The following is a 25784-nucleotide window of genomic DNA, read 5'->3' as shown; positions in this document are numbered from 1 at the left end:
GAGATCGTTATACCCGTCTCTTTAAGCTGATATGATCTGTAATTTGAAGGCCTGTTTTCTGTTTAAATACTTTTGTCCTCGTCTCATTGTATTTACGACGTAATCTAAAACCAGCCCGGCTTAGCCCAGCGCCAGGCCTTTTAGAGGCAATTGGTTCATGTATATACCTAATTAGAGCGGGGTTGGCCACACACTGAGTGCTTCTCATTAAGGCTTTTGGACTTTGCGTTCTGTCCACTGGAAAGCGGTGCCAGAGAGTAATGCTAACTTAGCTTAGCCCCACTTAGCTTGTGAATGTTAACCCGTTCAATCCGGGAACGCATCTGTGTCATTTTAGATTTATTTGGCTATTCAAAAATTAGCAGATCTACAAGCTCATAGCGCGGCACCGAGTGCCGCGCTATGAGCTTGTAGATCTGCTATTTTTGAAACATGTACATCTCAAATCTTTGCTTCTGGGGGTCCCTGGAACAATGCATATAATTTTGGGTGGTCCTTGACCTGACATTTTTTTTGAGAACCACTGATATTATAGCAACATAATTGTAGAATCCCCAGAAGCAAAGATTGGAGTTAAAAATATTCGCTTTAAAATATATATATATATATATATATATATATATTCAAAGACTTAAAAGAAAAAAGGAGATTTACAAGCTATGAGCTTGTAAATCTACTATTTTTGAATAGCCCAAAGTATAAAATAATGGCTATAGCTAAACATCTAAATTGACACAGTTATACCTTCCCGAATTGAATGGATTAACGCTTCATACTAGTGAAGCCTTACTAGTATGTAGCAGTAGTTAGTTAGTACATAGATGGCTTCATGTGGCTTCACATACATAAGGCCTGGTAACATGGCTCAACGAGCATTGATGCGACACAATAAAGCAGCTTGGATTCACTCTTTAAGTCCCCTTAGCTTAGCCCCACTTTAACGCATAGGTACTAATGCTTCGTACTGGTGAAGTCGTACAAGTATGTAGCTATCACTACTATGGCTTCACTAGTACTAAGCATTACATTAGTATTAGCTGGTAAGGTGGCACGATGAGTATTGATCCGACATAAAGCAGCTTCATTACGTTTGGATTTGCACAAGTACATCTTATATCACATTATGTCCATAATGGCCATAGTTTAGTGGGTAGATAAGCCATCTGGTAATCAGAAGGGCCATCGTTTCGCCTCCCCCGGTCTGCCCGGTATAATACAGTATGTCCCTGAGCAGGACACTTGACCCCCTAACAGCTTCCCCCTCGAGCGCTTCGTGCCGACCATCTGAGCACAGCCATCAGCTGGGGTGAAGCTGAAACTGAATTCCCCCCGCAGGGTTAATAAATGTTTTAACTTGCGCCAGGACCTCCTGTTTCCCCATTCAGCTCTTGGCTAAAGCCCTTCTTCTCTCTGCCCATGTTACCTTCAGATTATTAAACTTTAAACAGGGCTGTAGCTGCCAAATTGGACAGCAGGATACAGGGAGTGTGTGGCAGGAATGTGGCATGAGGGCCTTTTGAATGCGGCGGGGGCAAAACAGGGGAAAGTTTCATGAAAAACGAGCTGCCTTGTTTGCCGGTAACCCAGAGGCTTAGTTAGGATGTTTCTTTTTTTTTTCATGTGGCTTAACCCATTCAAACATGCATCCGCGTAACCACTTTATCCATATTTTATACTTTGGCTATTCAAAAATAGCAGATATACAAGCTCATAGCGTGGCACAGAGTGCCGCGCTATAAGCGAGCTTGTATCTCATAGCATCTGCTATTTTCAAAAAATCTTGAACATTGGTGCAAATATTTGAATATATATATATTTTTAAAGGGAACATTTTTGATTCTGGGGGTCCCTGGAACAAAAATATTTTCAGATGGGAGTCCGCGGCCTAATACATATCATAGATTTTTCAAAAATAGCCAAAGAAATGCGTTCACAGATGCGTTCCCGGTCTTAATGGGTTAAAGTAAGGAAGGAACAAAACAAAGCAAACAATAAAAAACCCCAGCTGTGCGTCTGCTGAGCAACGCTACTGAATAATTGGAGGGGCCACTTTGGAGCCATTACCCACGATTCAGTTCTACATACCTCTTCTGAAGCTGATAGTGTTTCTTCTATTCATATTGACACTATAACTAGCCCGTTCTGCGCTCGGGGGGGAGCTGCTGTATTTTCAGCTGATATGGCATGCATGGTGGCATCAGTAACGAGGAGCATCGCGTCGCTCCGCCACCCCGTTCCCCTGCCGCCGCGCGTGTTCCCGCTGATTGCGTGGACGTGAAAGCGCTCTGCGGTGGCAACTATTCATCATCCACATGAGGTGTGTCAGAGCAGTCCACCCACGTGGGGCCACCCCCAACAACACAGTGCACCATTTCTGACGAGGACACCAGAGGTAGTGAGGAGGGGGGGGGGATGCAATTGAAGAAATGACTGGTTACAGCTGTGCGTTGGTGTTTGATTGTAAGACATGATTCATGATAATAATGTTGTACCTTTGTTGTGCTATTAATATCAATTCATTGCTGTACTGAAATTAAGACAATTTTTTTTTGTAATCAATGATTTGCCACAACATTTTAAGTGAAAATAACAGATCTACTAGCCCACAAAACTTGTAGATCTGCTATTTTCATTATTATTTGAAATAGGGCTTAAGTGGTAAATTCATAATGTACTTTTTCCCTTCCTAGAAATGTAGTGCAGTCAAAAGTACAATATTTGGCTTTGAAATGTAGTGGAATGAATCAAAAAGTAGAGTACTCAATACTCAAAACATGTACTCAAGTACAGTACTCAAGTAAATGTACTTTGTTACTGTCCACCACTGGTCGGGACCCATTTTTAGGTTGCGGACCAGTTTTTAGGGGTTACAAGTAAATACCCTTTATTTTATTTTATATACATTTAACTGTTGCACCCCTGATTGGGAACAATTTCTTCAGAGATTTGTTTTCTGAAGAGGAACTCCCAAGTGCTCACTGTTTCCTAAGTCGAGTGCATTATCGTCATGTTTAAGTGGCATCAAAGCTCTGATCTCAAGCAATAGCCGAAGGTGAGTGCCACAGATCAAAGCCATAATGTTATTTACTACAGCAAATGACTTCAAGTGTTTTATTGCTTTTATACAATAACATTAAACATAGAGATATCAAGTATTGATGGAAAGTAAATTCAGCTCTCTCCCACACACGCTCTCGGCAATTTTGCTCGATCAGAACCCAACTGTTGTATAATACCGTCTGTCAGGTGGAAACTTCATATGTCCAAAACTGCTCCTTTTCAGGATTCAAATTCAAAATGAGCAGATCTGCAAGCTCAAAGCGAGTCGCTTTGCGCCGCGCTACAAGCTTGCAGATCGGCTACTTTTGATGCTTTTGTGTGACGCTGTAGTGTGATCAGGTAGTGATTTACGAAAATATGGAGATAAGAGGTTTCTGCCCGACAGCAACGATGTACAATATCAAATGGAACCCTGTATCGCTTACTACTCTCCCATGGGACGGGCGGACAGAGGGACACACCGCTTTGTACCTGAATTACAGTCCATGGAGGAGGGTTAATAAAAGACAGACGGACAGAGAGAGGGAGAGAGAGAGAGAGAAAGAAATACAGACAGGTGGGTGGATGCCTCGATTGATACCGGCGATTGACCCAAGAGATATGACGACCATGGAGACATAATATCTTGACCACGAGTTCTCACGTTTTGTTACTCACAGTAGGTTTGTTTTCTTGACTACAATGTTAAGATTGTAATTTAGATAGCATGTTATTTAAACAGATGCTAGGTTCATTGTTTACCCAGTGTCATATACTGAATTTTGAATGTACAGATTGTTATTTTTATAGTATATTGTTTCGAATAATATCACTGTAGGTTCTTGGGTTTTCCTGGGATTCTATAGTTTATTGAGGCGCGACTACACTGTCTCTCTGCACTCTAAGTATGTGTTTACCTTGCTTATCGTAAGTAGCTCTGGATAAGAGCTTCTGCTAAATGCCTCGATTGTCGATTGGATGAAAGAATGGACTAACGGAGGCAGAAAGGAGGACAGAGACAGAAAGACAGAAGGAATGAAGGAACAAACAAACAAAATGGACACAGCGGTGTGCTCTCTATAAGCCCAGGCTGGAGACCAAATCAGTGTTGTAAACTGACCTGGGTTCCCCCGGGAGAGTCTTTCCAGTAAACAACATGGTGTGTTTAAAAGATCAGAGCCAGTGCTGTCCATCTACTATAAACAAGACCAGGTCAGCCAGCCTGTCTGTCTGCCGGCCGGTCTGTCTGTCCGTCCAGAGACTGCAGCAGCTTGGCCTGTGACTAACCTGTGACCCCTGTTCAGGTCAAATAATTTCCGGATGAATCGATGGATGCTGATGTCCCCGAAGACCATTTCCCCTAAGTATTATTATTGTTAGTGCACTGTGCGTGTGCGTGTGTGTGTGTGCGCGTGTGGTGGTGGGGGGGGCAGGCAGGCAGCACATCAACATGAAGATGGATAGCAATGTCCACCTTCAGATTGACCGATCTGACCGCAGAGTACACCATTAACATGATCAAAAGGCTTGTGTAACACAATCTACATGACAGCCATGGAGTTCACATGCATCCGTTCAAGCCTTACGATTTTACACTTCGTGTGTTCATGCGAAGTGGTCGTGCGCCCGAAAATAGCGTCGAGCTTGCAGAGCTTGCTATTTTCGGTGTGTAAAATTAAGCATTACCCAACTCTGGCTTCATCACACATCTTACTTATAAATATTGTCTCTGTCGGGTGGAAACCTCACATGTCCAGTCAAAACACAAAAATTCGTACTTCAAAAGTAGCAGATCTACAAGCTCAAAACACATCGCTTCGCGCCACGTTTGTACATTTGCTACTTTTGCTACTTTTGTGTGACGCTGTAGAATGATCCAGTAGGGCGTTAATTTACAACAAAAAATATGGAGATAAGAGGTTTCTGGCCGACAGCAGTGATATGTAAGCGATGTTAGTTTAAGTGTAGTTTAAGCTTTACACAGTCTGAGTCACCTCTGGATAAAAAGACTGCTCAGCTAAACAACTAAACTATGAATCACAATACAAACAGAGGAGTAAATGATGTTACCAGTAATAATATGAGATGTCAGGTCTTCCCTTGGCAGCCCACGTACGTAATGGGAGATGTAAAATAACAAAAGCTACCGTACCAGACTTCCTTAAATGCCAGTTTTAACGATGCGTTTCGCTTGTGTTTGAACAGCTCTGACCTCTAGCTCGCGTTGGGTGCTCAAGAGTGGAACTCATTTATTTGCACAGGCTCCTCGAAAGCTGCAATCTGCAACTTTGATGTCCTACCAGGTTTGGAGAACCCGGGTTTCCTTTCACGAGAGGCCAAATTTTACCCCTCGTTCAAGACGGAATACCCGCTTGGCCAGGGGGAGATTACTGAGCTTATGAGCTTCAGGCAGTACTCTGTGTCAACCAGTAAGATGTCCTAACCCGACAACAGGGTCTACATTTCTTAATTGAAAAGCAGAGAGACCACCTCCAACCACTGCAGATGAGCTAGTTTTAACCCATTAACATACTCATTGGAGCTTCAATCAACATGTTTTTTCAGAAAACTCTTTGGATTTAGAACAGTGGTTTAGAACAGTTGTTCTCAAATATATACAAGCTTGCAGAGCTTGTACATCTGCTATATTTTAACTCATTGAGTGCCATTGACGTGTTTCACATGTTTTATTTTTTGGGGAATTTTTTTTTTCAGAACCCGAGATATCATTATCTGAAGATTTGCTGATCCATTCATTCCTTGTTTAACTTATTACTGAAAAAGGCTTTTTTTTTTTACTATTTTTTTTACATGCTATTTTCAACATCAGACAATTAATGTCAACAAGGTCGCGATGACCTCGTTGACATTTTGTGAAACCACACAGTGCAACCCTCAGTGATTAGCACCCATCAGGGGATCAATTCCGTAATTTTCGCACTATAAGCCGCACCTGAATATAAGCCGCAGCAGCTAAATTGAATGATTTGTACATATATAAGCCGCACTGGACTATAAGCCGCGGGTGTAAAATCCATAGATTTAGGAGGTCCCCTAGTGGCCGTTAGCTGTAAAAATCCATAGATAAGCCGCACCGTTATATAAGCCGCAGGGTCGAAAAATGGGGAAAAAGTCGCGGCTTATAGTCCGAAATTTACGGTATACTGGAGATAAAAAATTCTGTGACTACTTGAGAATCTAAGATAAATTGAAAAATCTCTGGCACTGGAACCACATAGTCAGAAATAATTCTGGCACTCGTGAGTTAACATTTTAGAAAAATCGTAAAATAGTTTGAAAAATTATGGATAATTTATAATCTTTTTTAAACACAAATAGTCTCTTCTGGGGGTCCCTGGCACAAAACATCTTTATTCATTAAACTTTTATTCATTAAAATAAGTTTCGCACTGGAGCTTTAAAACCTCCCTGGATGTCAGGCAGAGCCATGAAAGCGTCTATGATGCTGTACTTCTCACCAGTTTCTGTGCGTTTGATGGAATAGTCAGAACAGGCTACAGAGGCCAAGAACCAAGAAGAACTGGGCCCATGGTCTGATGTGGGACTATAGCCTCCCCACCCCAGAGACACAATGTGAGGCAGACTCTCTCTCTCCATGGCACGGACGTTAACCCATTCAATCCGGGCACGCATCTCTGTCATTTCAAGATTTATTTGGCTATTCAAAAATAGCAGACGTACAAGCTCATAGCGCGGCACCGAGTGCCACACAATGAGCTTGTAGATCTGCTATTTTTGTGAAAATCGTGAAAATGTGTGCAAATCTTTGAATATGTATGAACATATGAACATTTGTAACTCAAATCTTTGCTTCTGGGGGGTCCCTGGAACAAAATATTTGACAAATGTTCGCTTTAGAAAATATGTATTCAAAGATTTGAACACATTTTTCACGATTTTTCAAAAATAGCAAATCTACAAGCTAATAGCGCGGCACCGAGTGCCACTCTATTAGCGTGTAGATCTGCTATTTTTGAATATCCAAAGAAATCTAAAATGACAGAGATGCGTTCCCGCGGCTTGAATGGGTTAACTCCACGCAGTTCTCTGCCAAACTGTCATTTAAATAATTAACAAGGAGAGCACAGATTCTCAATAATTAAATCACGGGGGAGAAACAAGAGAATACTGAATGAGAAAACTTGCCGCTCAAGTTTTGTAACTTTTCTTCCGATGCAGTCAGGATAAAATACTGTAGGCTGACGTCAAGGCCGCCATCGTTTCTGGGGGACGTTTGTTGTCGGAAATCCAAGATAGGGAAAGTTTCATTGTTAAAGGAGTAGTCACATAAAAATGACTTATGTTCTATCAATTACACACCCCATGAAGCCTTGAATTCATGGAGAGTTCTTTGTTTTTGTCGCATTCCTGAGCCAATAATTCGATGACCGGCGGAGTCTCCGGTAGGAGACACAATGGAGACACTGTGAGTCTCCTACCTTTCCGCCGGTCATCAAATTATTGGCTCAGGAATACGACATAAACAAAAAAAGTCTCCATGACTTCAAGGCTTCGTGGGGTGTGTAATTGATAGAACATAAGTCATTTTTTTTTGGGTGAACTACTCCTTTAAATCGTCACTGACGGGTGGAAACCGAAACTGCTATTAAAAAATGGCAAAAGTAGTAGATCTACAAGCTCGAAACACGGTACGAGGCAACACTGCTACCTTTGATACTTTTGTGTGAAGCTGTAGTGTGATCACAGTAGGTCGTTAATTTACGGAAAAAAAACCAAAACATTATGGAGATTAGAGGTTTCTGGCCGACAGCAACGAAACGCCGAAGCTACAGCAAGGCCACTGCCAAAGGAATAAACCCAGAATGTGTTGAAGTTGAACGGTAGAGAAGGCTGGAATGCCTCCCATTGTAAGAGGGCTGTCTTGCGTAACCTGTCTGTACTTTGTGCTCTGGGATTATAATTACCGTTTGCATTGTGGGTGCGTTTTGTGGAGAATACAATGCAATAGAGTATAAGTAACGCGATGAGTGCCGCGCAAGTGTTTGTGCCGACCCTGACGAGTTTTGTTCACATCCAAGACAGATTGCATTTTCTTTATTAGTCAAAGAAAGGAGACGAGAGAAAGAAAGAGAACAAAAAGGGGGAGAAAAAAAAACATTTGAATCACTGCAGGTGTCAGCTGGCTCAGTCAGACACACTAACTGTGCTTTTCCATAATTCTCTCTCTCTCCCGCTCTCTCTTTTCGTGTCTATTTTATACTCCATCGTACGATGGCGTCTCGCGCCAAACCTAGCCAATCTACAAGCTCACACAACACGTTGCAGTGCAACACATTGTTGAGCTTGTAGATCGGGTATTTTTCCGGCACGGGACACACCATCGTACGACTAAGAATTCATCGCCCGCTTTTACCCCTCCTTGAACTGTACTTTAGTTCAAAGGCCGTGTGTTATCCTCTCTTGAACCGTCCTGTCCCTGAGACAAAGGCTGTTTATATCTTAGCGCAGCATCAGCTCTCCTCAGGGCCCCCCCCCCCCATCCCACTCCCACCCCGTTGAGGAGGAGGAGAACCGAGCCAGGCGCCGCTGAGGGCTCAGCTCAAAAGGTTATCGGAGACCGGCTGGCTGACTGGCTGGTTGGTTCCACCATGAGAAAAGGAGACGTGGTCGTCTTGTTCCCACCGTGGCCTAGAGGGCTGTCACGATTACCCAATCTAAGTTGACGATTAATTGTCATGCAAATAACTGCGATTAACAATTTAATTGTGTTTTTGGCGTTGGAACATTGGAACGTATGAATTACATTTTTAATTCTGGTGGCTTTCAGGCTTTGTAATCAAAAATTGCACAGGGTAGATATGACAAATTTATTAAATTACTTAAAATAAACTAAGAAATTACTGACATATTTATTAATTGTATACTTTTTTTTTAATAGCGGAAATAGCTGATAAACAAGCTTACAACTCGCTATTTGACTCTTTAACAATGGGAGAGGGAGAGAGAGAATCCTCTGTGTGCAAAAAAAGATAGCAATCCCTGAGGGCGGATTAGCACTCTGCATTTGACCCATCCTATTTAGGAGCAGTGGGCAGCCCCAGGGGGCAACTAAGGGTCCAGTGTCTTGCTCAGGGACACCTCGACTTGAATCCTGGAGGAACCGGCGGGGAATCTAACCGGGGGAGCTTTCAATTACCTCCTAGCCACTGCCACCCCCCTGTGTGCGCCATGAAGATATTTTTCTAAAACATTTTCTTCATCCCAGCTGAAGAAATCGCAGATTGAGGCCTTTGCTTTTATGAAATATCACCATCATTAGGTTATTTTGTTTTTGGGGGAAGATGCTTCTGAACATTCAGCTAGTTTGACCAATTCAAACACTCTTTAATCTATTGCTATTTTGAACACTTCAATTCCGCTTTCATCTTAAAATAACAAATAACCGGAAATAGCTGATCAACAAGTTCACAACGCGTTGTGAGCTCGTAGATCGGCTATTTTCGGTGCACGACATGATTCCTCGGAAGACTTCAGTGGAATCCAAAGGTGCAAAATCGCCAAATCATCCTGAAGGGATTTATTTCTCAATAATGAACGGCGACCCGTCAATTATCCCGCTTATTACACAGCTACCTAATATATTACATTTATAAATTGTCCCAAAAGTAACAACAAAACTAAGTATTTCCTTGCTTACGCCAATTGCGCTGGGCAGACACGGTTGCCTCGGAAAACAAGTTAGTGTTAATCAAATAGAATACATTTTTCGGTTACTGCATTGTCCATTTCTCACTTCAAATGTTTTCAAAAACATTCTTGAGAGCAATGTTTAGGGTGTAAATGACATTGTGTGTTTGTTTACATGGCTGTCATGTTGGATAAAGCGCGAAAACAAGCAGCGCAGATTGATATGAGCAGGTGATCTGAGTCTTTCATTAGACAGTGACGGGTCTGTTATTGAGCTCATCTGTCATTATCAAGAAATAACACTGCTGAATTCAGCGATTGGCCAATCAGAATCGAGCATTCAACCAAGCCGTGTAATAAAATGCAATAATACACGGATACTACACAAAACTATGAGAAGAACCGGGCCTACATTCAAATGAAAAAGGTCACTTTAATGTAGCGTAGAAGAGCCTCATCTGTATAGCTCTCCGATTTGTCATCCAGGAGGATTTGCAGAGTCATTGACAGAGCAAGATGTCACACACTGGTCTGGTGCTCGTGTTCGCTGGACTGTGACAGCCTGCGGACGGCTTATAACCCCGGTGACTACAACATCATTTACCCCAAGACCGCTTTACATTCCTCGCGGATAAAAAAAAGTTCCGACTGCCACCGCCAAAACTTCCCAGAGTAAAAATCCCAGAGCGTTAAAATGTCAAAATGGACCAGTATACGGTTCCCACGCTCACAGTTAAAATGACCACTTTTGTGGTGTTTTTGTGTGCAGGCATGTGTGGGGTTTGTAGTGTCTAGACCAGTGGTTCTCATAGTGGGTCCGGGGACCCCCAGGGGTCCTTGGAGGGGTTCCAGGGGGGTCGCCAGCTAAATTTGTTAGCGTGGCTATTTACAAATAGCAGATCTACAAGCTCAAAGTGTGTCATTTCATGTCGCGCTGCGAGCTTGTAACTGCTATTTTTTAACGTTTCTAGAAAGATCTTGAAAGTGCTTTAAATCACAAATCTTTTCTTCTGGGGGTCCCCGGCACACAACTTTTTCAGATGGGGACCCAAGGCCATATATATATATATCAATTTGGGGGTCCTGGCCTTGAAAGAAGATCCATTGGTCTAGACAAGAGTCACTGCAAGGACCACAAGCAGAGATATCAGCTTCTATACCGTCTTCAAACACCCTCTGTATCCATCTCTCTCTCTCACACACACACGGCATGATGATCAATAGAACCACGTTCTGCCCGTAGAAAGACAGACCGTGGCTCACAAGCGACGAGTGCCTCATCAATAATGGAAGTGTTTTTTTTTGTGAAGGCATGGAGCTGCTCCGTCTGTCTCCCTGGCCCACCCTGAGACCAGGGCTCCTGCACTGATACCCTCACAGCCATTACACAGAAACAGGAGAAACCACACACACACACACACACACACACTAAGACAAACACACAGACACACACAAAGATAAACACCAACAGAGCAGACACAAACTCTCTCTCACACACACACATACTGTATGGACATGAAAAATAGACCGGGACGGGAAGAGGCACATATACAGTACAGCAGGGGTCTTAAATGTTTTTTCCAGGCCAAGGACCGCTTAGCTTAGCTGAGAGATGCATTTGTGTTGTTATATTCTTTTTCGTATTATTTTGATTGAAGTTTTTATTGACAATACGTGCATATACAGTATACTGTATGACCATATGCAGTATTTCTACTGTCCACAGGACGGAACACATAAAAGTCTGAGAGCGTATATTTCCATTGTGGTCCTTTTGAGTGCAAAATGTGTGAGTAAACGGAGTGCCATGTGTTGTTGTTTTTGTTAGCGGGAGGTTTGATTCATATTAATGTGTATTTTCAGACATTTAAATACAAACAAAAATCCTATCCTAGACCCATGCAGCGCAGTACACACACAAAGGCATATATGAACACCAAAGTTCCAAAAATAACCATGTGCTCTAATAGGCACACACACACACACACACACACACACACACACACACACACACACACACACACACACACACACACACACACACACACACACACACACACACACACACACACACACACACACACACACACACACAGTTTAGCAGCAGCAGTGCACAAAATGGCACAGAGAGGAGTGTCTGGCCAATTTGCTAAACACAACATTATTAAATGGACACATAACGGTTACGTGCACGCTCACACACACACACGGCAAAATGTGCTTGCGAACAAAGATAAGCGAGAGAGAACCAATAAAAGTACACAAATAGACAGCCAGATAGACACACACACCGCTATCAAACCCATCCATGCACAGCACGCAGCGTGCCAACATGTGTGATGATTCCAGTTATCTGGTACTGCAGCTGTGTGTAGAGTCGAAACCAACCAGAAGAAAAACAAACCAAAAACGCCCCCAAAATACAGATCAGTCACTGGAGACGGGACTGGACTGCCAACCGCATCACAGTAGGAGCTGTAACTTCTGCGTAGTAAACCCCTCAGACAAGCCCCTCTCCGTGGGTTTTCACTTTGACAAGACTACAGCCTCGTATACAGCGTTCACCAGGCATCACGGAGGCCTTGTTTCGGGTGTCATAACCCATGTGTTAACCTGGGAAAGAAGCTTTTTTTTTTTGCGCTACTGGAGACCCTAAGTCTCCGCTAGAGTGAGCACTTAATGCTAATGAAAGCAATGTACCTGTCAGGGTGGAGTGACTTTGTAATTTTGATTGTAATTACAATTGTTTACGCTGACGCAGTAGAGAGAGAGAGAGAGAGTGTGAGTGAGTGAGTGAGTGAGCCTGTGACTGTATAACATGTTGTATTGCATTCACCCTTACGGGTCCATTTACTGTAGATCAACTGTTGTTTAGTCATTGCCAATTCCCTCCGTGCATATCGTTGCTGTCGGGCAGAAACCTCTTATCTCCATATTTAAAAAGTTTTTCCCCCCGTACATTAACGCCCTACTTGATCATACTACAGCGTCACACAAAAGCATCAAAAGTAGCAGATCTACAAGCTCGAAAAGCGGCGTGAAGCGACGCGTTTTGAGCTTGTGGATCTGCTACTTTTGCCGTTTTTGAATTTGAATCCTGAAAAGTAACAGTTTTGGACAAATGAGGTTCCCACCTGACAGAGACGATATACCGGTAGTGGCCGTCACTGCCACTCCCTACCGTTGGTCTGGAGGGGGGAAGGGTGTCGTAGACAACCACATGTCTCCTCGGATACACACTGAGGCACCAGCCGGTATCTTTGCACCCGACAGCGGGGGGGGGGGGTTTACCGGGAGGGACGTAACGCATGCGGAGGAACACTCTATACCTCCCAAGTTCAGCTCCCTGCAGAGCAGACAGCCTGACCAAACTGTATGAGTCGCTAGTGCAGTGACGGAGATATAGCCCTTCCCGCCAGGCTTTGCTTCCCACCCGCACACACACCAAGCTGTGGCCAAGCTGGTTGCACCATGGAGGAATTGAACCCAGAGTCTCCTCCGCGGTGGTCCTTACTCAAAATTAATGAAATACTTAGGATTTGGCTATGCATGCGTGTGATTTGGGATGCACGATATTGCAATTATGGCTGATGTCTGATAATCAATAAATTGCATAGTCAAACTGATCGATACCGATTATTGCAATGCAAGTTTTTTCCAGTGGAGTTTACCTTACACCATGTTATACAGTAACTGTGATTCTGGTTGCAGATGCAGACCTCTAATAAACAGTGCATTCTTATTAACTGATCTATTAGGCCTACTGATGCACATATACAACTGTATAACAACTTAAATGTAATACAGATGTAACATTCATTCTTACCCTAACGTTTTTCCAATGCTTGCTTTGATTTGTTCTACAGGTTGACCCTCTTGAAAGTTTCCCCAAGAAAACACTGATTGAATCTGCAGCCTTCAATCATCACAAAAATGCTTTTCTCATCTTCACATTCGAAGATGAATAATCCGTATCTATCGGGTGGAAACCTCACATGTCCAAAACTGTTACTTTTCAGGATTCAAATGCAAAAATAGCAAAAGCAACAGATCGAGAAGCTCAAAACGCGCCGCGATGCTTTTGTGTGACGCTGCAGTATGATCAAGTAGGGCTTTAATTTACAAAAAAACGCAAAAGGTTGGAATATGGAGAAAAGACAGACACATGGCTTTATGATATCGTTTCTGCCCGACAGAAAGATAAGATCATTGGCAAAAAATTATAATCATTTTGTCCATATTGATTTGACCGATATTGCATTTTGTAAGTAAATATCGCCTGATACCCACGTGCTGAGCAACTAATGGTGCAACCCTGTGTGTGCTAGCATAGAGGTACGGTAGTAGCCAGTGCTAGGGGCTGACGACTTACCGAAGATATTAGTGGAATGTCCTTTCTTTGCCAGGGGCTTGAGTTCGTTGTGACCCCAGCCGTATTGCCTGTAGCTGTCCCACGCATGCTTCATCATCTGGAACACAAAAAGAATACACACAGGAGATTAGTCCAACTTAAGCCTCAGTTATACTCGGTTGAGCATCGTCTACTCGCACTGACAAATAGCAGATCTACAAGCTCTCAAGCTGTTTTGTTAGCTTCTGTTTTTAACCTTTTTTCTTCCATGGAAGCTAGGTCCAAGACCAAGACTATGCAATCTGCGTTCTCTTCTATGTTATCAGCACTGGAAAGGATTTTTTGGAAGGAAAACAACAGGCCCGTTGGAGAGGAGAACACAAGCGAAACCAGGAGAAAAACCCTGTGTCGGGACAACAGATTTGGTAATGCTGTTCATTTATTTAGTGCTACAGTCCAACAGTACATTTTGTGAAAGGAATGAAGAATCCAGACACATGGCATGGCATGTAAACTAACTGTATTACTGTCAACAATCTTCATCATGGCTCCCTCCAGGCCCTCTGCAACGTTGTTTTTCCGCTTGTTTTACCCCAGGCCTGCATAAATATCCGCCCGAACCTAAAAAAAAACGTCGCTGTCGGGGCAGAAACTTCTTATCTCCATATTGCAACTTCATTTTTTTGTTTTGTTTAACTTGATGTGACTACAGCGTCACACAAAAGTACCAAAAGTAGCAGATCCGCAAAAGCTCGAAACGTGGCGCGAAGCAAGACTTTAACCCATTCAATCCAGGAACGCATCTGTGTCATTTTAGATTTCTTTGGCATTTTTTTTTTTATCTTGAAAATCTGTGCAAAATCTATGAATGTAATGTATTCTTAAGACCTGAGGACCAGATCTACAAGCTCATGGCGCGGCACTCGGTGCCGCGCCATGAGAAATAGCCAAAAGAAATAGCCAAAAGAAATCTTAAGTGACACAGATGCGTTCCAGGTCTTAACGGGTTAAGGGAACATTTATTTCTTAATTTTTTTGGGGTCTTTTTGCCTTTATTGATAGATTACAGTAGGCTGACAGGAAATGGGGGGAGAGATGGGGGGTTGACACGCAAAGGTCGTCTGGATCGGGCTGGATTACCAGCCTAGGTGGCCAGACGGTTACGCCAACCGTCCAGGCCTAATAAGGGAACATTTTTGACTCAAATCTTTGCTTCTGGGGGTCCCTGGAACAAAATATTTTCAGATGGGGGTCCGTGGCCAAATACATAATCTAAAAATGTTTTTCTAAATCCTAGCTTTATCAGTGGTGGTCCAGTGGCAACCCCCATCTCAGCATGTTGTTCCAGGGAACCCCGGAAGCACAGATCGGAAGTTAAAAATGTTCGCTTTAAATGTTATATATACTGTATTCAAAGATTTGCACACATTTTCCACAATTTTTCAAAAAATAGCAGATCTACAAGCTCATAGCGCGGCACTCGCGTCATTAAGAAGTCTTAAAATGGCACAGATGCGTTCCCGGTCTTAATAAAGTCAACTTTAATGCACAGAACTACAGGTACTGTATTAGAGAGAATCATCTGTAGCTCTCTCCCATTTCCATTCAGGAGAGTTGCAGAGTCGTTGACAGAGAATGATGTCACACACTAGTCTAGTGCTCGTGTTCTCTGGACCGTGACAGCCCGTGGATGGCGTAGAAAACTCGGAGATCATTTACCTGAAGATTGCTTTTAAAATGGTAAAATAAATGGTAAAATGGTGCATTTATATAGCGCCTTTATCCAAAGCGCTTTACAATTACATCAATGCATTCACCCTTCACACACCGACGATAGAGGCAACCATCATTGGCAACAACCTGCTCAGCGGGAGCTGGTGCAGTGTCTTGCTCAAGGACACTTCCACGCTAACCAATGGGGATCCAGGGAATCGAACCGGACGCCCTACCTCCTGAGCCACTGTTTACATTCCACAGAATCCACGCTGTTGAAAGTTCCAATGAGTTGGAAGGTGACTCATCGCGGGATGAGACAACTCATTTGTTAAAGGAGTGACCGGGTCATGAAATTATTGGCTTAGGAATGCGACAAAGACTGGGAAATCTCTGTGAATTCAAGGCTTCATGGGGTGTGTAATTGATAGGAAATAGGTAGTTTTTGGGGGGAACGACTCCTTTAAATACTGGACACTCTTTTTAATGTGGAACTGACCACTTGCAAGTTTAAAGTCACAATCCGTAAGTTGAAAAGGTCATTGTAGTTGTACAATGACACAGAACATTTGACAGACAGTTTTTGTACAGTCACACACACACACACACACACACACACAGTTGACAGCATTTTTACGTTTTTGTATTCTTTTATGAGTTCCAATCGAAATACTGCTGGTTAAATAGAAGATTGCTCTACTCCACATGATTGACGTTCAACAGAAGTAAAAAATAAATTTAACAAAAAACTTCTGGCACAAAACCTTTTCAGATGGGTGGTCTGCACCCAAATACATATCAATTTGGGGGTCCTTGACATGAAAACGTTTGAGAACCACTGCTTTAGGAGGGACGCTATGGCCATGGATGTGCTTGAGGAGAGAAGAGGGGAGGAGGAAGAGGAAGAGAGAGGAGGGAGTTGATAAAAAAAAGACCATGAGATGGCAAGATGAGCGCTGACACAGGGACTGATGTGAGGAAGAGGCACTCGGGGACAAACTGTGAAGATGACACGGCCGGGAGACGAAAAGAGACTGGCAGCTTTTTTACTGAAAGCACCGATGTCTTCTCTCAATTTCAAATCCTGCCACAAATGGACCTCAAGGCCCCAATTCAAGAGGCGTCTAAAGAATCACAACAATTTTCTGCATTTCTGTGAGGTTTGCTTTTGTCTGTCTGTTTTGTCACCGTCCATGGCGTTTCTTTTTTGTCTGTCTGTGTGCCCGTCTGTCCGAGGTCATGGCTTCCATATCGTTGCTGTCGGGCAGAAACATCTTATCCATAATATGGAGATAAGATGTTTCAGGTGCGGTTTAAGGTGTTTACCAAAAAACACAAAGTTTACCGGTAAATATTATTTAAACTTTGTGGTTTTTGGTAAATTAACGCCCTTCTTGATCATACTACAGCGTCACACAAAAGCATCAAAAGTAGCAGATCTACAAGCTCAAAACGCGGCACGAAGCGACACGTTTCGAGCTTGTAGATCTGCATTTAGATCTGATTTCCACTAATCTGCCTTCTTGCTCCGCGTACCAGGTTTCTGGTACGTGCAACAAAAATAGCTGATCTACAAGCTCGCAAACACGTTGTGCTGCGATGTGTTGTGAGCTCGTAGATCAGCTATCCTTGGTGGGAAACCAAAGGAATAACTCAGGCTTCAGGTTTATACCATGGTTTCCTCGTCTGTGAGCCAGTCCACCGTCTATCTTTCTGTACGCCTGTCTAGCCTACCAAAACCGTCTGTCCACCGCCGCCTGTCTGTCTGCCAGTCTACCTGCTTTCCGCTCTGTCTGTGTTTATCTGCCCATCCAGGCTGCCACGCAAGGGGAGTGTGAGAGTCCAGATTCTCCTGCTGCGCGTCTCCTGCAGCTCTCGCTCCCCTGGAGCAGCAAGCCGGCCAAGTTAATAAGGCCTGGGGCTCAGGAGTTTCATTGTGCTCTTGGCCTGGTGGCTTTCCATGACGCAAACCACACACACACACACACATGTGCCTGTCACAATTATTACATAACTGTCTAAATCGCAATTATTTGAGGTAATCACATAATTCTTTTGCATAATCGTCATAATCATTACCATGTTGAAAAATGATTATATTTTCAAACATTTTCAAAAACAGTGGATATAGCAGATCTACAAGCTCAAAACGCGTCACTTTGTGACGCGTTTTGAGCTTGTAGATCGGCTATTTCCACTATTCATGTTTTTTCGTTATATATAAAGTTATTATTATGCAAGTTATTTGTCATATCTGCCCTGTGCACCTTTTGTTTAAGAAGCCTAAAAAGCCAAACAGAAATGTAATTTCTATTCATAATGTTCCAACGTTCAACGACAGAAATACAATTTAACTATTTGAGCGACAATTAATCGTCAAGTAAAAAATAAAACTAATTGTGACAGCCCTACACACACACACACACACACACCCGAGACAATAAATCACATTAACATGCACCGTCGACTAACACACACACTTAACCACGGGCCACTCGCTCTGATCACTGTTCAAGGGAGGCTTCATCAAACTCTGATTGGCCCATATGCCAAGGACAAGTGTGACTGTGCGGGGGAGTTTGACAATGTTGACAAACTGCTTATTTGAAGGACCTTGGCACACTAATTGGACGACATACACGATCAAATGTTGATTGATCGGATCTGGCAGCACAGCTGTAGTCATCGTGGAATACTTGCCGCACAAACGGAAAGACGCAAACTTTTTGTTGGGGAAACTGGTTTCAAACGTCACAAGATACCTGTTCCCCGGGCGCGCCTTCAAATGATTGGTTGGTCACCTGCCAAAGTAGCTAGCAGAGTACATTAACCCATTAAGCCCGGGAAAGCATCCGTGTCATTTTAAGATTACTTTGGCAATTCAAAAATAGCAGATATACAAGCTCATAGCGCGGCACCGAGTGCCGCGCTATGAGCTTGTAGATCTGCTATTTTTGAAAAATCGTGAAAATGTGTGCACGTCTTTCAATATATACTGTACATTTTATAAAGTGAACATTTGTAACTCAAATCTTTGCTTCTGGAGGGTCCCTGGAACAACATATTTTGAGATGGGGGTCCGCAGCCAAATACATATCATTTTGGGGGTCCTTGACATGAAAAAGTTTGAGAACCACTGATTAGTGATACGTTTTTTCAAAAAAGTGTGAGGATTTAGAAGACATTTGTAGAATCCCCAGAAGCAAAGATTTGATTTGCACACATTTTCACGATTTTTCAAAAAAATAGCAGATCTACTTGAGCTTGTAGATCTGCTATTTTTGAATAGCCAAAGAAATCTTAAAATGACAGATGCGTTCCCAGATTGAACGGGTTAACAGATACAAGGAAAGATTGTATACTGTATAAGATTTGATACTCAAATATCACCTCTGTGTAACCTATATTTTCCAGGAGAGTTTGCCGTTTGGCTTATTGGCCGCTTGATAAAAAGCCCAAACGAAGGCAGGCACCTGTTTGGTTGTTAGCTACATCTCTCTGAGCGCATTTGCAAATTAATGTCAGGATGTCTCTAGGCAGGCATGTAAGTGTGTTGGGAGGGCTTCGGCGCGTCTGCCATCTTTAATCTCTGGCGGGTTCAAAAAGGGAGTGGGGAGGTTTATTTTGTCTCTCTGGTATTTAACTGCCAAGATGTTGGCACATTCCTTGAAATCAGGTTCAGAGGCCATGGCAGAGAAAGGAATGAGATATCAACATGGAAAAGTTTAAAAAAGGAATAACCCATAATTCAGCTATCGTTGTCTATCAGTATTTACTAACATGAAAAGCTCTATCATCAAGATATTTTGTATCTTTCTTGTTAACCACTTAAGCCCTAAATATATATTTCCTCATACAATGAATAGCGAAAATAGCTGATCTGCTATTTTCACTATTTCTGAAAATTTTCGCCTATAGTGGCTAGAATTTTCACATCCGCAGTAAGTGAACTCTATATCATATTGATGATAACAATTATGAACCCAGATAAGCATTCCCTAGCCCTGATAATTAACCAGAAAAGGCGCCATATCTTGTTTTTAGCTTTTGGAAGGACTTAAAGTCCAGCTGGTAATTTTTTTGCTGTAGTTGGCCAGCTTGCGGTAGCTACTCTACTGGAAATCTGGCAGGTCACCAACCATCATCTATTTGCCAAACTACATCAACACAGTCTGCGGTTCTCATATCCCACGAGCCGCTCATCCGATCGACTTCACAATTGCCGGGAGTATTGCTTAGGACTTTGAAATGGAAAATAAACGTCACTTCAACAGCCGTTTTACGCAATTGCAGTATTAAATAATCTGCCTCGCTGACATGTTGTGTGTTAGAAAGTACAGCTGTATTCATATGATTCTATGTATCGTCTAATAAATGTATGTTATGTTGTATGCATGCTACTGTTGCTCATGTTGAACAGGCTGTGAACAAACAAATATCCCTCTGGGAAAATAAAGCCTAAGCTAATCTAGATCTAAGTGAGCCACACGACGCATCGCTGCTGGTATAGGCTTGTCTTCCTTTCTTTCTCAGTATAATAATATTAAAAACTGAAGGCAGAAGACTAACCCGTTCTCGGAAACAAATGGTGATATTGACAACAGACTTGACATTCCAACAACAACAGCAGCCTTCGCAGGCCCGTTGAACGAGAGAGTTATGACTTTGTCTGATCTCGCCGCCGCGACGCGATCACGTGGTTTATGTACTGTAGCGAGCACGCCTCAGTAACACAGATGAATGGGGTTCAACGCTGGAACTACACAGCAGTGGCTGGCACTATTGATCTCGCGAAGCGAGAGTGTTAACAAGAGACTGGCTCCCAAGGCTATGCTAAGCACAACTTATGCATTTTCTATGGGAGTTAAGACGGGGATCATGCTGCTTTGCAGGCTGCTGATCCGGTCTGGGTCTATAGCGGATACAGAAAAGGTAACGTCAGAATTAAAATCAGAAAGAGTTTATTGTCACACCTTAAAAAACACTTTACATTAAAAAGAAGGGTGAAATGCATTTGCCAGGGCTCCTGAGACTTGCAGTTCATAATAAAAAACAGAATACAGCTATATCACGATATAAGAAACATCAACACATAATAAAAAACTGTTAAAATAGAAGGTACTTTAATGTAAAAGAAAAAAGCATATCTTCATATTATTCACTAAAACATCACATTCTGTATACAGTATATCAGAACGCTATATTCCTTGTCCTCAAAAGTCTAATCGCTTGGTAAAAGAAATTAAGATCCTTGTGCTCTTTCCGTCTTTGGTATTTTTTCCTGTTTTGATGGGACCGCGACTCCACTAACTTTCCATGGTTCGGGTGATATGGGTCCATGTTGCGTGAATGTGTACGTGTGTGTGTGCAAATGACTGAATGTGGCAAGCGGGCTCTATAGACCAGATCACACTGGCCAATTCGGGACCGAAAACACAATTAACCCATTGAGACCTGAGGCCGATTCTACAAAATACCGTCTAAATCAGTTTTTTCTCAAACTTTTTCGTAATTCAAAATTATTCACACTTTCAAGATTTTTCAAAAATAAAATCAAAAATAGCAGATGTACAAGTTTGCAGCGCGGCACGAAGTGACGCGCTGTGAGCTTGTACATCTGCTATTTTTGAATAGCCAACGCAAGAATCTAAAATGCTTTCCCGGGTTTTAATGGGTTAATAGGAGTGTCATAGCGCTCTCTCTCAGTCTCAATGGCTCTGGCCTTGTGTCATGGAACGGCCTTGTGATTACAATTTCATTTGCAGCAACAATTCTAACACTCATCGAGCCACATTGGCCTTCGATATAGAAATGTGTAATTTCTGTCATTAGGACCGCTTATTCACCCCGATGTCGGCTCCTTTGGAAAATTAACGCCAATTCGGTACGAGTGTGTAGATGTTGCTAAGTGTACCCCATTATTAGCCCACAATCTTTGTTACGTACATTGCCCCAGTGGCAATTGAATCTCAAGGCATGGTATTTATAAACACTACAATCTGAGCAAGACAAATGAATGCCATTAGTGAAGGATAATAGTACAGTGTGTTGCTTTGCAGGGAAGAGCTACAGTCCTAGATATGAGAGGTTAATATGTCATGGGGTTAACTATAGCATGGGTCTTCAAAAGGGGGTCCTCAAAGTTAGTACAGGGGGGGCTCCACATCTTTGTGTGAATGGAACTTCTTTTCTTTTTTACACCACTTGAACCCTAGCATCCCTGTTCTGGCAACATTAGCCGAAAACAGCAGATCTACCAAGCCCCCAGAACCCAGTGGTTGCATTGAAGCGAAATGGACATGCTGGCCATTTGTAGGTACTGCAGCTTAAACGGACGGGGCCACTGCACAATGTACGAGCGAAAACTGTTTCGACCAATGGGCTCGACTCACGAGCTTGCGCACGGGGCCGCGCACCTCTGTGACGTAAAACACGTCACTTCTGTGACGCAGAACGTATCACAGTGGCCCCAAATAGGCTACGCCCACCACACTTTCCAACCCGGAAGAAGGGGTGAATTTGCTTCATGCGCTGGGTGAGCAACTCAATGCAAGTGGATGGGAGGGGATTTCGGGTGCCCTCTTTATTATTTTTAACTCTTTGAGATCTACAAGCACACAACACATTGCATCGGCTATTTTGAGATTTAGTACAGAGCCAAAGGTCAAGTTTACTAAGTATTTACAAGTGAGGGTTTAAGTGTTTAAGGTTTTACGTTAAATGTCTGAAAATACACATTAACATGAATCCAACATAAAAAGAGGAAAGATAAGTCAACAAACCAAACAAATTACAATTTACACAACACTGATGATAGTGCTGTCAAAAAGGTCTATGAAGCTATCTATGACAAGTTGAATCTGCAACACAATTGTATACAATATGTAATGGGGGTCCCTGCTTCATCTCCCTCTCAGCTAAGGGGTCCTTGGCCTGAAAAACTATGAAGACCTCTGAACTGTTCATGGTGGTCTATGCCCAAAGCCTTCGGCATGGGCCAGATTTCTACCGCACAAGAAGGGATAGTTCCTCCTCCTAGATATAAAGCAGAATAAATAACAGCAGCCTAGCAGAACCCGTTGGTTAGAAATGTATATACACTCCTTAGAATATGGATCTGAGCTCCCACTTACAGTAGAAATCAAAACTGTCTGCAAGGCAGTGTGTACTCTGCTTCAAACGTGTTCAATTTCACACATTGCTCGTTTGCGTTGAAGTGCTTCTTTGTTCCAAAGGCAAAATGTTCAAAAAACTAAACAAAACAACTGATTTCAGGAATACTCAGGTTCCATACACAACGAGTGATGGCTTTAACCCACTAAGACCTGGAACTGTGTCATTTTTAGATTTGAGCTAAAAAGCATTATTTTACACTTTGGGCTATTCAAAAATAGCAGATATACAAGCTCGTAGCGCGGCACCGAGTGCCGCGCTACGAGCTTGTAGATCTGCTATTTTTGAAAAATCGTGAAATGTGTGCATACAGTAATGATACAAGCACAGCTTGTTGCATGTTAGGGTCAACAGTTTTACAACTTTATTAACTCTATAACTGCCAAAGACGTTTATTAACGTCTTTGGGCCTTCAGCTATTGCCTGCCAAAGACGTTAAAAAACGTCTTTGAAAAAAAAAAAAAAAAAAAACTTTTTTCAAAAAAAATTTTTTTCTAAAAAGATTCTCTAATTATTTAAGATTGACACCTTTTCGATATTCCAAACGAATAAGGAGATAACAATTCCCAAAGATTTGCTGCTCCATCCACTTCAATGTTAAAATTGAAACGGACAAACAATTCACAATGTTTTTTGGTTTGAAACTACTGGTTTTGAGCTATTTTCAAACATCAAACAACACATGACAACAAGGTCAAATTGACCTCGTTGACATTTGTGAAACCACACCTGAATCTCATCTGTGATTAGAAATTATCTGGGATCAATCATACTGGAGAAAAATATTTTGTGGCTATGCGAAAAGGTACCAAAATCGGTCAAAACCCTGGCAGAGGCTACAGACTTTTTGAAAAAACTCTGGCAGGGTAAGAGTTAATATAATAATTTGGTCCCTTTTAGAAGTAGTAGTTGTCGTTTTTTAGTGAACCATGCCGTGCCGTAAAACTGGATTTATTTCCATAGGCTACGGGCTCTATACGGTTCTCAGAGCATAATTTTGGGCCGTGCTCAGGAGGTGGTACTAGATCCTTCCCCACGCCCCAAAATAGCAAAAATAGCAGATCTACAACTTGTGAGCTTGTAGGTCGGCTATTTGTTTTATGGTGTACCCCCCCCCCCCTAGTCTAGTGTATTGGTTCTGATTATAATGGAAACATAAACAAAAGAACATCACAGAACTCCACAGGTTCTGGAAAGTTTTAGGTTGGTGGAAGATGGAAGGTTCAAGGGGTCGAACCGGCAACCTTTCCGATTGCAGCCTCTCTACACACTCGTATATGGCCGCCCACTCTAATGTTTAATGCATGGTCAGTTTTCCATTCTTATTGCCTCTTGGCTTTGCCAACAAAGCACTGAAGCCCGTGTGCCACGTGCGATAATGACTCAAAACATCCTCCCTTCATCATAACTGAAAAGCATTCCCACAAACGTGCACAAGGGCTGGCTGAAATGGCTACAGACACAATCTCACATCTATTTTTATCGTGCCACGCTGGGGTCAGGCTGTCATTGTCTTCCAGAGGTGACATCGCAGTTTCTCCCGCCTATCTATTCTTCGAGATGCGGTTATCTACAAGCCCTCCCCCGTCCCCTCCACACACACACGCACACACGCGCATTATCACATGTTGCTATCAGTGTCTCAGAAAAGCAGGGGAAATTCATAAATCACGCCTTTGCTGTCGTTCTGTTCCATGAGAGAGGATTGGAGAGTTGGAATGGTGCATTCTATTGCTGTGGATGTCTTATTACACTCTCCCTCACCCTGCCGTCTCTCTCCTACTCATTTCAGCCGTGTGCCAGTGTTGATATGGCTTTTGCAGATTTATTAATCGTGCTATAATATTATGCACTACTCGACCTTGCCTTGGAAGGGGCCGCGGGCCCAGCGGTGCTCCCCCCCCCCCCGTGTTACGAAGGTCAGGGTTTGGTAGGAGATTAAATAGAACCTCCTGCCGTCAACTCCTCTTTACCTGCTCCTGGATACAGTTTAAAAAAAGTAGCACAGCAGCACGTTCAACCACAATTAGGGCTGCGACTATCGACTGTCTTCTTGGTATCCCTACCTGGAAAAAAACCTGAAATAACCCCCCGTGATAAACAATGCCAAGGACACCGGCACAGGTCACTTCACAGCGTCTGTGTTTACATTAGATGATATCCTTGGAGTAACTTCCCACACAGCATCTTCAAGTACCTTATGTGCTATAGAACAATTGTCAAAACTGGTCCTTTGTAATAATTCCTCCCCTTCTCTTTTTATCCTTGCTGTTGTGTTGGGTTTAAGATAGTTGCAGCCCTACGACGGAGTATGACTTATGCATTAGGTTATGGTTTTGGGGATACTGTACGTGTGAGAGAGGATAAACCAACTGCCCTTTTTAAGTGACGTGGCCCCGCAGCGACACGTCAAGATAAAAACGGAATGGAAGAGGCAGGTATTCATTATACTGGGACCGCTGCCGACTGGTTCAACAAAACCTGATTAAAATTCAAATGTACACACAAAAGGGCTCTCAGTTAAGTAAGAGGCACGTGAAATTGGAATTCGAGACAGACAGTGCCACTGCCAAGGGCACAGCGCTTTGGATTCATAAGCAGTTTGCATGGCACCCACATTGCTTTTATTGTGATTTTCTCTTTTAAATGCCATCTGAATTTCAAAAAGGGGGGGGGGGGACTTGTAGTAAAGTCGTTTACTGAACTGTTGGTGAACTGTTGAAATACCTTTACGACAAGTCACAGCAAGACGTTATTTTTCTCACTTGATTGGTTTGCTAGCGACAGTGTCTATCCGCAGAGCGGCGTGGGGGGGTGTGTGAGGTGACATCCATTTTTC

At 42.8% G+C, this 25784-nt stretch overlaps 1 protein-coding gene across 3 annotated transcripts in view; it reads right to left on the bottom strand.

Annotated features, from left to right (window-relative positions):
* man1a2 (mannosidase, alpha, class 1A, member 2) overlaps positions 1 to 25784 on the bottom strand; it is a 179829-nt gene that overhangs the window by 86064 nt on the left and 67981 nt on the right. For all 3 annotated transcript variants that reach the window (XM_080413101.1, XM_080413103.1, XM_080413102.1), the window contains exon 5: positions 14081 to 14177. In XM_080413101.1, the coding sequence (XP_080269227.1) occupies positions 14081 to 14177 (97 nt within the window). The remainder of the gene's footprint in view (positions 1 to 14080; positions 14178 to 25784) is intronic.

This window comes from Gymnoscopelus braueri (genome assembly GCF_963280865.1).
Source record: "Gymnoscopelus braueri genome assembly, chromosome: 18".
Taxonomy (NCBI): domain Eukaryota; kingdom Metazoa; phylum Chordata; class Actinopteri; order Myctophiformes; family Myctophidae; genus Gymnoscopelus; species Gymnoscopelus braueri.
This window is presented reverse-complemented; position numbering and strand designations above follow the sequence as displayed.